The sequence below is a fragment of the Lactuca saligna genome, chromosome 8, assembly GCF_052625555.1.
Source record: "Lactuca saligna cultivar CGN05327 chromosome 8, ASM5262555v1, whole genome shotgun sequence".
Lineage (NCBI taxonomy): Eukaryota > Viridiplantae > Streptophyta > Magnoliopsida > Asterales > Asteraceae > Lactuca > Lactuca saligna.
The window spans coordinates 79,056,294-79,069,567 of NC_136424.1; the positions used below are offsets into that span (position 1 = coordinate 79,056,294).

Below are 13,274 nucleotides of genomic sequence, written 5' to 3' on the forward strand. Positions count from 1 at the left end.
CACCAATATAGTTTAGATAGCAACTTAGCAAACATTTGACATTGGACCAACGGACCCCACCCTTGGCCCTTCTCCATGTTCAGTTTATTAAAGAAAAAAAACGTCAATTCATATTAACCAAATAAAACACAACATGCAAGTAACTTTCATGATTAATAACATATATATATTTAAACACAATTAAAAAAGATTGTCCGTTAGAGCAGCCCTTAAAATAAAAAACAATAAACTCATGATGGTTGTTTAAAATCCTTTTACGACTAACTGGAGGGGCTCCATATTCTCTTGATTATACAGGTGGTCCTACACTAGCTTTTGTATATATAGTGTACACATTTACATACTGTTGTTACTTATAATTCATTATAATAGGTATATATGTATACATGTATATAAGCACCCATAACATATTTTTTTTTATTTTAGAAATACTCCTTGTGAAACGCAAATCGTGTCGATGTCTTCTGGCTCATTTCATATGACAGTTTCTTCAACTCCTTAGCCAACACCGGCATCCCACAGTAAAACACCCCTGATAAATCAAACATCGTTTTTAAACCTTTAACCCAAACATAAATTATTATTTATAAAAAAAAAAAAAAAAAGGATTTTAGAGTATTATTGAAATTAATTACCTACGGTTGAATTCGGATGTTTCGATGCAACCTTACTGAACACCTCTCTCCAATTCGGCCTTGCAAAATGTGTTCTTACCTGCAACAAAACTTACGCTAGTTAATTTAATTAATGTAACATATATATTGAAGGAGGGTATTTTTGGAATTATATCATACTCGGGTGCCAGATAGGATATCAACCCCATGTTTAGCATGGGTAAGTGCTTGAACCATAGTGATTAGAGTTGACCTTGCATCGCCTTCTTCGTAAACACTTGTAAGATAATTATGCATCTCAATTTGACCCTGTAACATAATTATAGAAATTAGTAAGAGCGTCAAATGATAATTGATCTTTAAATATAATTATCAAGATTTGAACATATTTGTATACTTTATGATCCATTTCAGCAACTTCATCCATAACTCCTTTGAACCATTCAAATGATCCGGATTCTCTTGTAACCCAATAAAAATTTGCAACTTTCGCCTTTTTTGATTTCTTTTTATTATCACTTGATGATGCCATACTTGAAGATGCAAGACTCGTAAGACTATCCCCCGATATACTTGTCTCCGTGTTTGAATCCTAACAACCACAAAAGTTAAACCATAAAAAATTAACCCGCTTTTTACTTTTTATCATAAAATTCAAAAATAAATGTACATGATTTTGAGTTTTGAGTTTTGAGTTTTCACCATTTGATCCTCAACTGCTCGATTGTTGTTTAACAGATCTCTAAGAATACTTATGAATGGAGTCGCTCCAATTCCTAGCCCCACAAGAAGCAACACATCATAGTTCCTGTAGTCCTGCGCTGGTGCACCATAAGGTCCATCTAACAATAGCCTCGGTAACCTGTGCATTATTTACTTTAGTTTCTAAAAATGCATAAAAACAACTTTTTATTTTTATTTTTATTTATAAAAGTAATTTACCCTTTTGAGTTGACATCTCCTAACTTCTTGAATTTTGCTCGGCCAATTGTACATGGTGAACCGTTGTCATTGTTTAAAACTTGTTTGAGTTCTTGTGTCCAGTCACCAACAGTCCGGATATGAACACTTAGGTAATCATCTCCAGGTGACGAAGTAATTGAAAATGGATGCCTGGATTTTTAAATAAATATAACCAGAGGAAGGATTTTTATATATCAACAAAAAAAAAAAAAAAAAATTAATTTACCATTCAAATGGAGAGATTGAAGGGCATTGAAGGAATATATACTGGCCACTTCTGTATTTGAATCCATTTGGTTTGGCCATGATTATGGTGAATACATCTCCTGGTAGATTTGAAACCTTTATGATTTTAGCAGAGTAGTGTTCTGACCTTCCTGTCCTCAGACTCCTCTCTAACAAGTATATAATCAGAGGGACAGAAATGTACATCCACGTCTGCAGCGACATTGCAATATATATGTAGACATTAATTTACAAGAAACGAAAATAATAATAATAATAATAATCTTGATTACCGTTTTCTGAGTCCATTTGTGAACCAAGAACAAGAAGGATCCATGAATCAAAAGCAATATATACACCAAACCAAAAAGATGATGTGAAAACCAAAAAGCATTAAACCCTGTCAATCGGTTCAATGGTGAAGGCAGTTTTACTAAATTCTTCCTGAAATATTTTGAAGCAAGTGTGAAGGCGAAGGCCATGAGTATCAGCATTGTAATTCCCGTCACACCTTCAACTCCAACCATCAAATCCATGTATGTGGGTTGTTCATTATGGAAATCCGAAGCTATAAGTGCGAATTTTTCCGGCGAAGAGTTCACCAAACGAGGGAAATCACAGATCATATGGTTCCCGACATGAACGACGATTCCAATCGCGATCGCAAACGCAATCATCTGCATCATGTAATTAAATCAGACATCAATTTTTCACGGTGTAGGATTTTAGGGTTTTATGAAATCATCAATCGATCACCTTGTGAAAGTTGATATTGTCATCGAAGGGGATGAAGAATCTGGCGCGTGTAGATCTGAGGAATGTTAGCATGTTTCGACAAACGGGTAGAAGGATGAGAGCCATATTGAGTTTCAGGGTCTCGGCAGCGCCTTTTGCAGTAGTCAAACAATATCCCATTACTTGAAACGCTGCTTTGTTTTTATATTGTTTAAATTTCCATATAAAGAGACACGCCATTGTTAAGAACCAGAGCATCAAGATCCAAGTTCTTTGCCAGTTCTCTATCATGACCCACCTAACAAAATGAGTTACCCGATGGATGATGCTTTTTGGCTTTAACGAATTCAAGTTTTGACTCCAACCTCCACTAGCTATGCTCAATGGTCTACTGTAGTTCATGTATGCTTCCCTTTGTAGTAGAAGCGTTTCCAATTGCCATAACTGAAGCAAAATTTCCACTTCAGTACTGTTTCTTAATATAATATAATATAGTTTTGTTGTAATGAAAGGTTTTCAGCTGATTTACCTCTATATAACCAAGATTTTCAGGGTCTAATTCTTCCATAATTAAAGAAGCGTATTCCTCTGCTTGTTCTTTCAACTTTGATAATCTGTTTGCAGCAGCACTAAGCACTAGGAGCTGCATACAAATGTAAAATTACCCAATTTAATAAATGAATCTCAAAGTCCTTTAATAGTGAAAATTTATTAGAATTTAATCTATCAATTATACACCTCCTGTATCTCATCCCTTGTGATCCTTCCATCTTCGTTGCTGTCAGCCCTGTATTTATAAGAAGAAAATAATCATTAAAATTTGTTTAACAATAAAGAAAATATCATAAACCAACGTTTAATTTAACGTATAAAACAATTTGTAGTGTTTTCTTACAATCCAAATGGTAACCCTGGAATCAAAACGTCATAAAAGTTTAATTTGTTAATATTGAAAAGAATATTATTGAATTCTTTTTGATGGCCACAGCTCAACATTATATCGAGTCAACTTTGTTATTATATACAACTGAGATTATGTTGGCATAATGTGAAATTACAACGGTACCCTTCACCAAGAACTCATTTTTAAGATATCGGGATTAAATTAATCATGCCCCTTTTTTCTGCGTCTATTGGTTGTAATCTTTTGTTGCGAATATTGCACCATGGTCACATGGGAAGGACTAAGGAGTATGTTAAGTAATAAATTTGAGACAAACGTAATGGAAGATGAAAGAAAACGTCATAAAAATTCGAAATTTGGTGGAAGAAACTTAAGGGCTAAGTAGTAATTTTGCCAGCTCAAAGAGCCTTAAGAGTGTTAATATGTCAGCAACCGACTGACTATGAATTCTGTTGTCCGGGTTTCCCGCTCGTAACCGGAGTTTTGCAACTTGAACGTTTTGGGTGCAGAATTTTAAGAATAAGGGACAAAAGTTCAGGATTTCAGGTAATATCAATGGAAAGAAAGAGAGATAGAGAGAAGAGAGAAGAGAGAAGCATACATGTCAAAGAAGATCTGCAGACGAGCATCGAAGCTCTGGTCTGAAATCTGTAACCAAAACTCGTAAAGCTCTGCTTTCGTAATTTTCCCCAGTTTCTGCTGTCTTCTTCTTGCCAATGCATCGAATACTCCCAACGCAAACTCCTTTGAGTCCGCCATTCCTGCAAAAAATCACACACTAAAAGTGAAAAGGAAGAACGGGACGAATTGATTTGATTATACCGGGAAATGATAAATTTGGATGGTCACCTATACATTCGGCGAAATCTTCTCTAGCTAGGAGTCCGTCATGTTTAGCGAGACATGCGAACCTTGACTCGACGTTTTTCCACAGGTCGCTGACGTCGGAGGCATTTGTGGTTTTGCTAATAAACCTGAGACCTCCTAAAGCTCGTTGAGCGCTAGATTTGGTGCGAATCAATTTCGCTTTCATTTTCCTAGCATCCCTGGATGGGATGGCACGATCCACACTAGCATCCGATGAAGAAGCTCGTGAAGACGACGACGTCAACCACGAAAATTTCCGACGAAGCCTGGAGGTGGCGGGCGGCGGCGATTGTGATTGTGAAGAAACAGGAAAGGGATGGGAATTGCTGTTGGCGGTGGCGGTGGGAGTGACACTGCACAAGATAATCGAATCATCTTCTAGCTCCAACGTGACTTCCACTAAATCCTGATCGTTGTTGCGTTGTAGATCACTGAGGAAAATAGGGAGCATTGCTCCTCCAATTCCGTAAACGTCATTGGAATCATCAACTGGGTAGTCCAACATACGGCTGTAATTTGATCTTCCATCGGAGCGGCTACTCGCCGGAGAATCAGACCCCATCATTCTGCTTCAAATTTGGTGCAACTCCATAGACAAACATACGTGTTTAGGCGTAAATTTGCATCCACCGGTAGAAAATCAAACGATGAGGTTGATTGGAAAAAAAGGATTTGTAAAACAAACACCTCTCAACCGATGGGTGCACACGAATTCAACGCTTCTGTGTAGAGAGTAGTTGAGTCTTGTTTCTTTAACCCCCCATCTTTTCCATCTCCTACCTTGCCAATATAAACTATACATACAACCACCCCTTCCATTTCTATTCCCATATTTTACAGAAACACCCCCCTACTATCACTTATTATCTCTTCTCACCCCCATTTTAACAAAATTACCCAATTCTCTTGTTATGGTCAATCTTCTTTTGTTATCCTAAATGTTGTTTCATAATATAGTGATGACTGATTAGACTGAATAAGCTTACAAATTTTATATTATTACAATAATAATTAAATATTTTTATTGGTATAATTTAGAGTGTTGTACGCATTAATAATATACTTTGAATAACTTTTGGGTAATTTGATGCATTTGTTTTTATTAACTAACCCCTTATATTTTATTATCATTTCGCTGTTAGTATTGAAACAACTCTCACGATTACTAATTAATCAAACAGATGAAGATTAAGATTAAGATAGGGTGTAAATGGTGTAATAAATAGGTGCATGCTATCTTACGTACCAGATTAATTAGAAAATATTAATTTGGTAACTAACATTAATTGTTTGTTATTTTTTTAGTTTTCCATAAGCTGGAGTCGTGTCTCCCACTCATCCCTCCTTCCAGTTTACGACTTCTTCAAATATTTCATTCATAATTCTAATTTATATATAGGGATTGGTTGGTGCTCTTTGATTCCTTCTATTTTTCTAGAAACAATTCAAAACGATAATAACCTTGTATATTATTCATTTATTTAGAAATATACTTCTAATAATTTATCAAACAAGTTAATAAAAAGATCTAAACTTGGATTATGATCATTAAAAAGTTTCATTCAGCAAAAGAAAGTCAGCTATATAATGGAAGTGAGCAATATATTCTTTTTTATTTATGTCGTAGATAAACATATACAACTTTATGTGGTAATTACATGTTGTAGGTTTCCTTTTCCATTGAATTCACACCTTTTTTTCGGTAAATTTTGATCATCTTCTTAAAAGAAAACCTCTCATATAACACTTAATAACATACACAAATTAGTCATCAAAAGTACAATTACTTGCAATTATAAAATTTACTTTTAAAAGGTCATTGATGACAATTATAGTTGAATTCAGTGGAAAAGAATGATGCTATATAACAATGGTATTTATTATTTAATAAAAAATTGGAGCTGGCAATTAACTTTCAGTTTGATTAACCAGTTAATCTTCTGATATGTGAATCAATGATGGACGATTGTAAAGTTTCGATGTAAACCGTAATACTTTTCCAACGATCATAAAAAAATTTATATTTCGGTCGAATTTAATCTTTAAATATATTTATTTATTTGGTTAGTTACAAAAACCAACAATCATTCATTTTGACCATTTTATTAGGTCAACAGATTATCATATTTTCAAAAATTACACTTGACTTATATATATATATATATATATATATATATATATATATATATATATATATATATATATATATATATATATATATATATATATATATATAAAATCTAAGTCAAAAAATGTAAAAAAATAAATATAAAAAACGGATTAAATCGTAACAATTCTGGTCAAAAATTACACTTTTGATTTACATTTCAAAATTTTGTTACGATTTAATCATTAATTTCATTTTTTATATTTATTTCTTTTAAAATTCGGATAAGTTTTGATTGTTGTATAAAATCATACTTATACAAATAAAAAACATATTTTTCACATAAAAAAACCTTTTTTATCTATTTAATGAAACCTTTTTGTATGCAAAATACTTATATAAAAACCTTCATTTTAACATTTTTTTTATGCAAAATGCTTATTTACAAGAATACTATTTTATATTAAATACCTATTTATAAACATATGGTTATGTAAAAATATATTAAATATATTTATGTAAAATACGTTATTAATCACATATATATTTTAGAAAACTTTAATCAAATATGTATTTATTAAGTACATTAAAACATTTTGTGTGAATAAAAATACATAAATGTATACAAAAACGTTTTTATAAAAAAAATAATGTATTCAAAAACATATTTTATAAAAAAATATTTTATATATATATATATATATATATATATATATATATATATATATATATATATATATTTATAAATAGGCATTTAAAATAAAAAAAAATATTTTTACAAATAGGTATTTTGAATACAAAAATATTTTTAAAAAAGATTTGTATATTGGTATTTTACATATAAAAATATTTATGTAAAATTATATAAAAAATTGAAGGTTTTCATGTGAAAGGTATGTTTTTTCTATAAGTATGATTTTATATAACAAAAAAATATATTCGATTTTTTATAAATAAGACGATGAAAAAACTAAATTTAGGATGATATCATAATAAAATTTTGGAATTTGGGTCAAAAGTGTTAATATTATACCAATCTAGGCAAAAAAAAATGATGGGTTTTGATATAAAATATAAATGTGTTTTTCATTAAAACGGCAACGAAAGTCTTATAAAATAACATGTTTATTTTTAATTTATAACAAAATCAAACCATCAATGATATATTTATAGATGTTAGAATGATATTAAAAACAACCAAAGAGTAATTTAAAATGAGAACCTTTGAAGCCTTTGAACCCACTTGGTTTTGGGGTATTGATGAAGATAGAAAAATCAAAGAATATGATTTTCTCAGTATCCACCATCAAGATTAATGCACTTGGAATTCTAGTTCCTTCTTATATTTTTTAGTGTCTTAAGTGTAACATTCCGACTTCCAGGTATGAATTTAAATCGTTTTTATTCATTTTAACAGGGAAACTCGACGAGTTGGAGGTCACAACTCGTCGAGTAGAGATTGAGATGGTTGCGTGAATTTTAGAATCAACTCGACGAGTTAGAGAACCCCAACTCGACGAGTAGGAGCTGAATGTGAAAACCCTAATTTTCAGGGTTTGCACCCTATTTAAAGGACCTTAAGCCCATTATTCCGCCTCCCTCATCACCTTATCACCCTGAGACAAACCTTAATCGAGCTATAACCCACCGTGAGAGAGATTGAGGCTAAGAGTGTGTGTTTTGGTGCATTCTTTGATGGAACTTGAAGAGTCAAGTATTTGAAACAAGAAGGAGACCTTGGATCCGACATCTATTCTGTTGTAGCACTAAATTTGAGGTAAAAAGTCATTACCTTGATAACTTGTTTGTTAGATCTCTCCATTGGGGAGTTTATGGCCATCTATAGTATTTCCTTGAGTCATTAGTGGTTTTGAGCTTACATTGAAGCTAAGACTTTAGATCTGGACATTATTAGGCCCTTTAGGCCTAAAGAGTTGAGCTTTATCCAACCTTGGCCAACTTCCATGCTTTAAACACTTTGTAGAGCTTTATTTTCACAAACTTGGCCCTAGATGCCATGCATGGACGTAAAGCTTGCAGCTTTACATGGTATTTCAACATTAGGATGCTAGATGTAACATACACGTTTTGAAATCGTGTTTTTGTACTGAATAATATTATTAAATATTATATGATTTTGAGCATTGAGTTCTAACAGATAGTTTTTACTAGAAGTAAAGTAAAACTATGTTTAGACCCACTCAGAAAATATTGAAAGTCTTATGAGATTACAATATAATATTGAAATTTAACGAAAATATAAAATTTGAAGTATGTAAAATTTTATTATCGAAATTTCTAGAAAATCCCGTTAAAAAAATTTAAGTGAAAACCTCATCGAAATCCGAGGTATAACGAAGAAGTTATGATTATTTGAAGTTTCGCGACAGAACCGGTCTGGCGTTGTATGACGTAAAAAATGAGTTTTTGACAAACTACTTTTAGCCTATACGATCTAAATGAAAGTTTTAGTATTCATTAAACTGATAATTTTCACAAAAAGAATGTCCACATCTGACTTCATATGAAGAAGTTATGATTTTTTTAAGTTTCGATATAGTAGTAGACAACTAATAATTCGAAATAAAGATCGAGTGATTTTTAGCCGACACAACCTAAACAAGAATCGAAGGTCTTATCAATAGTTGTACAACGGTAAAAAGATAGACGAAAATGGACATCGAATGAAAAAGTTATGAATTTTTAACGAACTTTTCCTATCCTAACCCGTTAAAAATATAATATTAAAATGAAGTCAAAATTAGCCGACGGAGTCTAAACGAAAGTTGTAGAGTATAATCTCACCTATGTGTGGATATAAAGAATGTCTGTAACGTCCCAAATTCGACTCCAAAAATTTTATTTTTAATTAATTAACTGAAAATCTTGCTAGTATCACAACTAACCATAAATCATTCAAAACATGTTTCAAATCAAAACACCAATAGTAGTAAAATCAGAGTATAATCCCATGAATCAATAATGCGGAAATCTGATGTGCGTGTGATGTGAAGCTACCGTGCCAGCTCTTTCCCTTTCGCTGAAGAGGTATCTGAAACAAAACTGAAAACTGTAAGCACGAAACTTAGTGAGTTCCCCCATCATACCACATACCATACAAACATAAAACATACATACTGCTTGATATATCTGGGTGCCCGACCTACCCCTTCGGTCCTTTTGACCGGACATTGCCTAGCATATCTGGGTGTTGGTCTGCCTTTCGGTCCTTTCGACCGAACATTACCTAGCATATCTGGGTGCTGGCCTCCCCTTCAGTCCTTTCGACCGGACATTGCCTAGCATATCTGGGTGCTGGCCTCCCCTTCGGTCCTTTCGACCGGGCATCGGGGACTATTTCACCCCTCTAATACTACCACATAACATATATCACATAATCATTATCTATTTAGCATAACTGGGTATTACTACCCCTTTCAACACTATCGACCGATAATCTTGGGGATTATCTCCCCTACTGCTACTATCACATAACATCATAATGTACTAGCACATAAACATATTAGGTAATAGCAAACCTAGATGAATATCACAAAGACAATCATCTAACATACAACTCCTACTGGTGGGCCGACATTGTGGACGTAGACCCACTGCTACTGGAAGGTAACTCACCTCGTACAAGTGAATGCTGATAAACTAGGTGAGAAATCTCTGTTTGTTGCTGCTCCGGCGACTCTCTGGCTATAATCTCCATAAAGACACTTAATCAGAAGCTGATAACTACTCTTAGGGTAAAATGACCATTTTACCCCTTTGACCCAACTAGATATACCGAAGTCCCAATTCTAACTTATTAAGTTGTAACTCTCCCGTTGGCCTTTAAGGATTCCATAAGGGCCCACTAACTGACCATTTACCGAATTGGGCCTTATTCCCTAAATGGGCCCAAAATATCCAAGTCCATCATAATAATTCTCAAGGGCCCAACTTGGCCCAAGAAGGCCCAATACTCGAGTCCTAAGTCCTTAAGTCTGAAATCATGCTTCACAGTGGGCCATGAGGCCCAAAAGTCCAAACCCATTTTCTTTAGGCAAAAAGTCCATTAATTCTCAAACTGTAGGCGTAACAGGCATGTACGCCCAACTTACTGGCCAGTTCCCTAAAGGTTAATCTTTTTTACTTAATCCAGTAAGTCCTTTTGTCCAAACTGTAGATCCAGGTCTTTTAAGAAATCCCAAACCATAAAGCCACGAACTTTATGGGCTTGCATGTAAGGTTGGGGTCAAAACATGACTTTGGTCCATCTAACTAGCTCCAAAACTCACTAACCCTTGCATGGTTGTTGCTTAACCATCAAGATCCAATTTTTATGACTCCTAGTGCCTCTAGGAGCCCAAAAGGACAAGTATTATGGTCTGAAGTCATCAAGATGCAAGAACTCTCAACAATGGGGTCCAAAAGTAACTTTAAACACTCCCAACAACAAATCTAAGAAGATAATGGTCAAGGTTGAAACTTGATACCTCAAATAAGTCAGAAATGGTGCTACTCTTCTGGATCTACAAGCTCTTGGTGGATCCTTGCTCCTTCTTCAAGTTCCTTTCTCTTCCAATGCCCCAAAACTACACAAAATGCTCTCTAGTGGCTAAGAACACACAAAAGTAGGCTAAGGTTTTGGAGATGACTGCTTAAGGGTGTTAGGGAGGCTGGTCTAAGGTCATAACATCCTTTATATAGGGATAAGTCCCAAAATTAGGGGTTAAGACACTACGTGCGTACGCTGGGCATACCCTTTGGTACGATGGGCGTACACGGTTAAGCCCGCGTCTTGGATCCATGATTACGCTGGGCGTACATGAGGGTTACTCCCCGCGCGCGTCCGTCATCAGGCCTATCGTGAAGGCCTAAAGGCCTAAGTCTAAACTTATAAAATCATTTTCCTTAAATAAATAAAAATTTAATACCTCATAAATCTCATGCGCTACAAATCACCCCCACTTGAATTAGACTTCGTCCTCGAAGTCCGTTGCTGTTGTTGGATATAACTCGGGGGTAGTGCTCCCTCATCTCGTCTTCTAGCTCCCACATCCATTATGAACCTTTGCGGTGCTGCCACTGCACCTTCACTAGAACTACTTCCTTATTCCTCAAGGCCTTAGTCTTCTATCTAGAATGGCTATTGGTCGCTCGATGTAGTTCAAGCTATCATCCACCTGAATATCCTCGAGAGGAACCATTGCAGAGTCGTCTACCAGATACTTCCGCAGCTGGGAGACATGTAAAGTGCTATGGATCTGACTGAGTTCTACTGGCAAATCCAGCCTATACGCCACCTTGCCCACCCGGGCTATAACCCTGAAGGGTCCAATATACCTGGGGCCCAACTTGCCCCGCTTTCTGAATCGAATGACGCCCTTCCATGGCAACACCTTTAGGAGGACCATATCCCCGACCCAAAACTCCAGGTCTGAACGGTGCTTGTCGGCATAACTTTTCTTCCGACTCTGTGTAGTCTGAAGTCGGCCCCTGACCTACTGAATCCTATCTGTCGTCTTGAGCACCACTTCGGTGCTCCCTATGACCCTATGTGTAACAACCCGTTATTTCAAGTCAGTAAAAATCGAGTCCTGTAACCTCTTTGAGAAAGGAATTAGAATATCATCGAAAAATGAAGTATTCAAAAACTCTATTTGGAGTACACTATGTGGTAGTTATCGTCTTAAGGTTTCCAAACATATAAATAACACAAAAATCCGAGTTATAACGAAGAAGTTATGATCATTCTAAGTTTTCCGACAAAAACCGGCAATACGAAGTTGCGTAAAAATGCAAAGTTTCAATAAAACACTTTCTGACCTTAGGTGTCTAAATGAAAGTCGTAGATATCGTTAAACTACAAACATGCATAAAAAGAATGCTCAAATCGGACATCGTATGAATAAGTTATGAATTTTTAAAGAAATTCCTTAATCACGTCATTTTAATAAATAAATAATAAAAATAATTCCGGAATTTGCCAATGGAATCTAAATGAAAGTTGTAGATCGTAGTATCACCTTCGTGGGGATATAAAGAACGTCAAAAACGGAGTTCGTATGAAGGAGATATGAATTTTCGAAGTTTGATAAATAATTTATATATAATTTTTATTAAAACTTCGGTATTATCCGAAGAGGAGTCAGTGTCCTCATCCGAGGTACGCATTGCGTACCCCTGTACGCCCTGCGTACCCAAGGAGCTTGGCCTCAAACCGTCCACTTCGCCCTATGCGAGGCATCCGACCCGCCCGTCCGACCCGCCGTCCCATCCGACCCGACAGCCTGAGCCGCCCCATCCGAGGCCAAGGCAGTCGAGGCTTCGGTCACGCATGACGTACGCGTACGCGCTGTGTATGAGCGTACGCCCCGCGTACGAGGCTTCTCAGGCCCCCCTATAAATAACATGCGAGGGTTCCCGGGAAAATGGCTCATTCTCTCTCCTTTTTCTTGCGTTTTACCTTGTTTTCCGTGCTCGCACTACCCCGACGCCCTGGTCATTTTGTGAAAGTCCCGAAGGTCGATTTTACTCCCGAGGAATCCCGAGATTTCCGAGGAAAATCCATTTCCCGAGACGAAACTCTGCCCGGTTTTTCCATCTTGCCATCTTCAAGCTTTCAAGTGAGTTCATACCACTTTCAAACACACTTTAAATACATTTTAAATGCTTTTATACTCTTTTAGGGGGGGGGGGGGGGAATACAAGTAAACATACGGTTATTATCGTGTATTTTATAAAGTTTCACTTCACTTGTTTTATCGAATAAATCACTTGGAACTCATTACTACTATGGAAAACTCTTGTCATACTTTGTGTGCATTAGACTTATACAAAGTATATAATGATTTCAAAGTACCTT

At 35.3% G+C, this 13,274-nt stretch overlaps 1 protein-coding gene across 1 annotated transcript; it reads right to left on the reverse strand.

Annotated features, from left to right (window-relative positions):
- Positions 1 to 209: 209 nt before the first annotated feature.
- On the reverse strand, positions 210 to 5,086 carry LOC145009888 (Riboflavin synthase-like superfamily protein). Its single transcript, XM_078968513.1, has 13 exons — positions 4,291 to 5,086; positions 4,043 to 4,202; positions 3,276 to 3,324; positions 3,067 to 3,180; positions 2,559 to 2,981; positions 2,096 to 2,479; positions 1,804 to 2,015; positions 1,557 to 1,727; positions 1,317 to 1,476; positions 1,012 to 1,206; positions 795 to 923; positions 636 to 714; positions 210 to 532 (listed from the first exon to the last, which is right to left on the reverse strand). Exons 1-13 carry the CDS (start codon positions 4,871 to 4,873, stop codon positions 423 to 425), a joined length of 2,769 nt encoding a protein of 922 aa, XP_078824639.1. The 5' UTR covers positions 4,874 to 5,086; the 3' UTR covers positions 210 to 422.
- Positions 5,087 to 13,274: the final 8,188 nt, after the last annotated feature.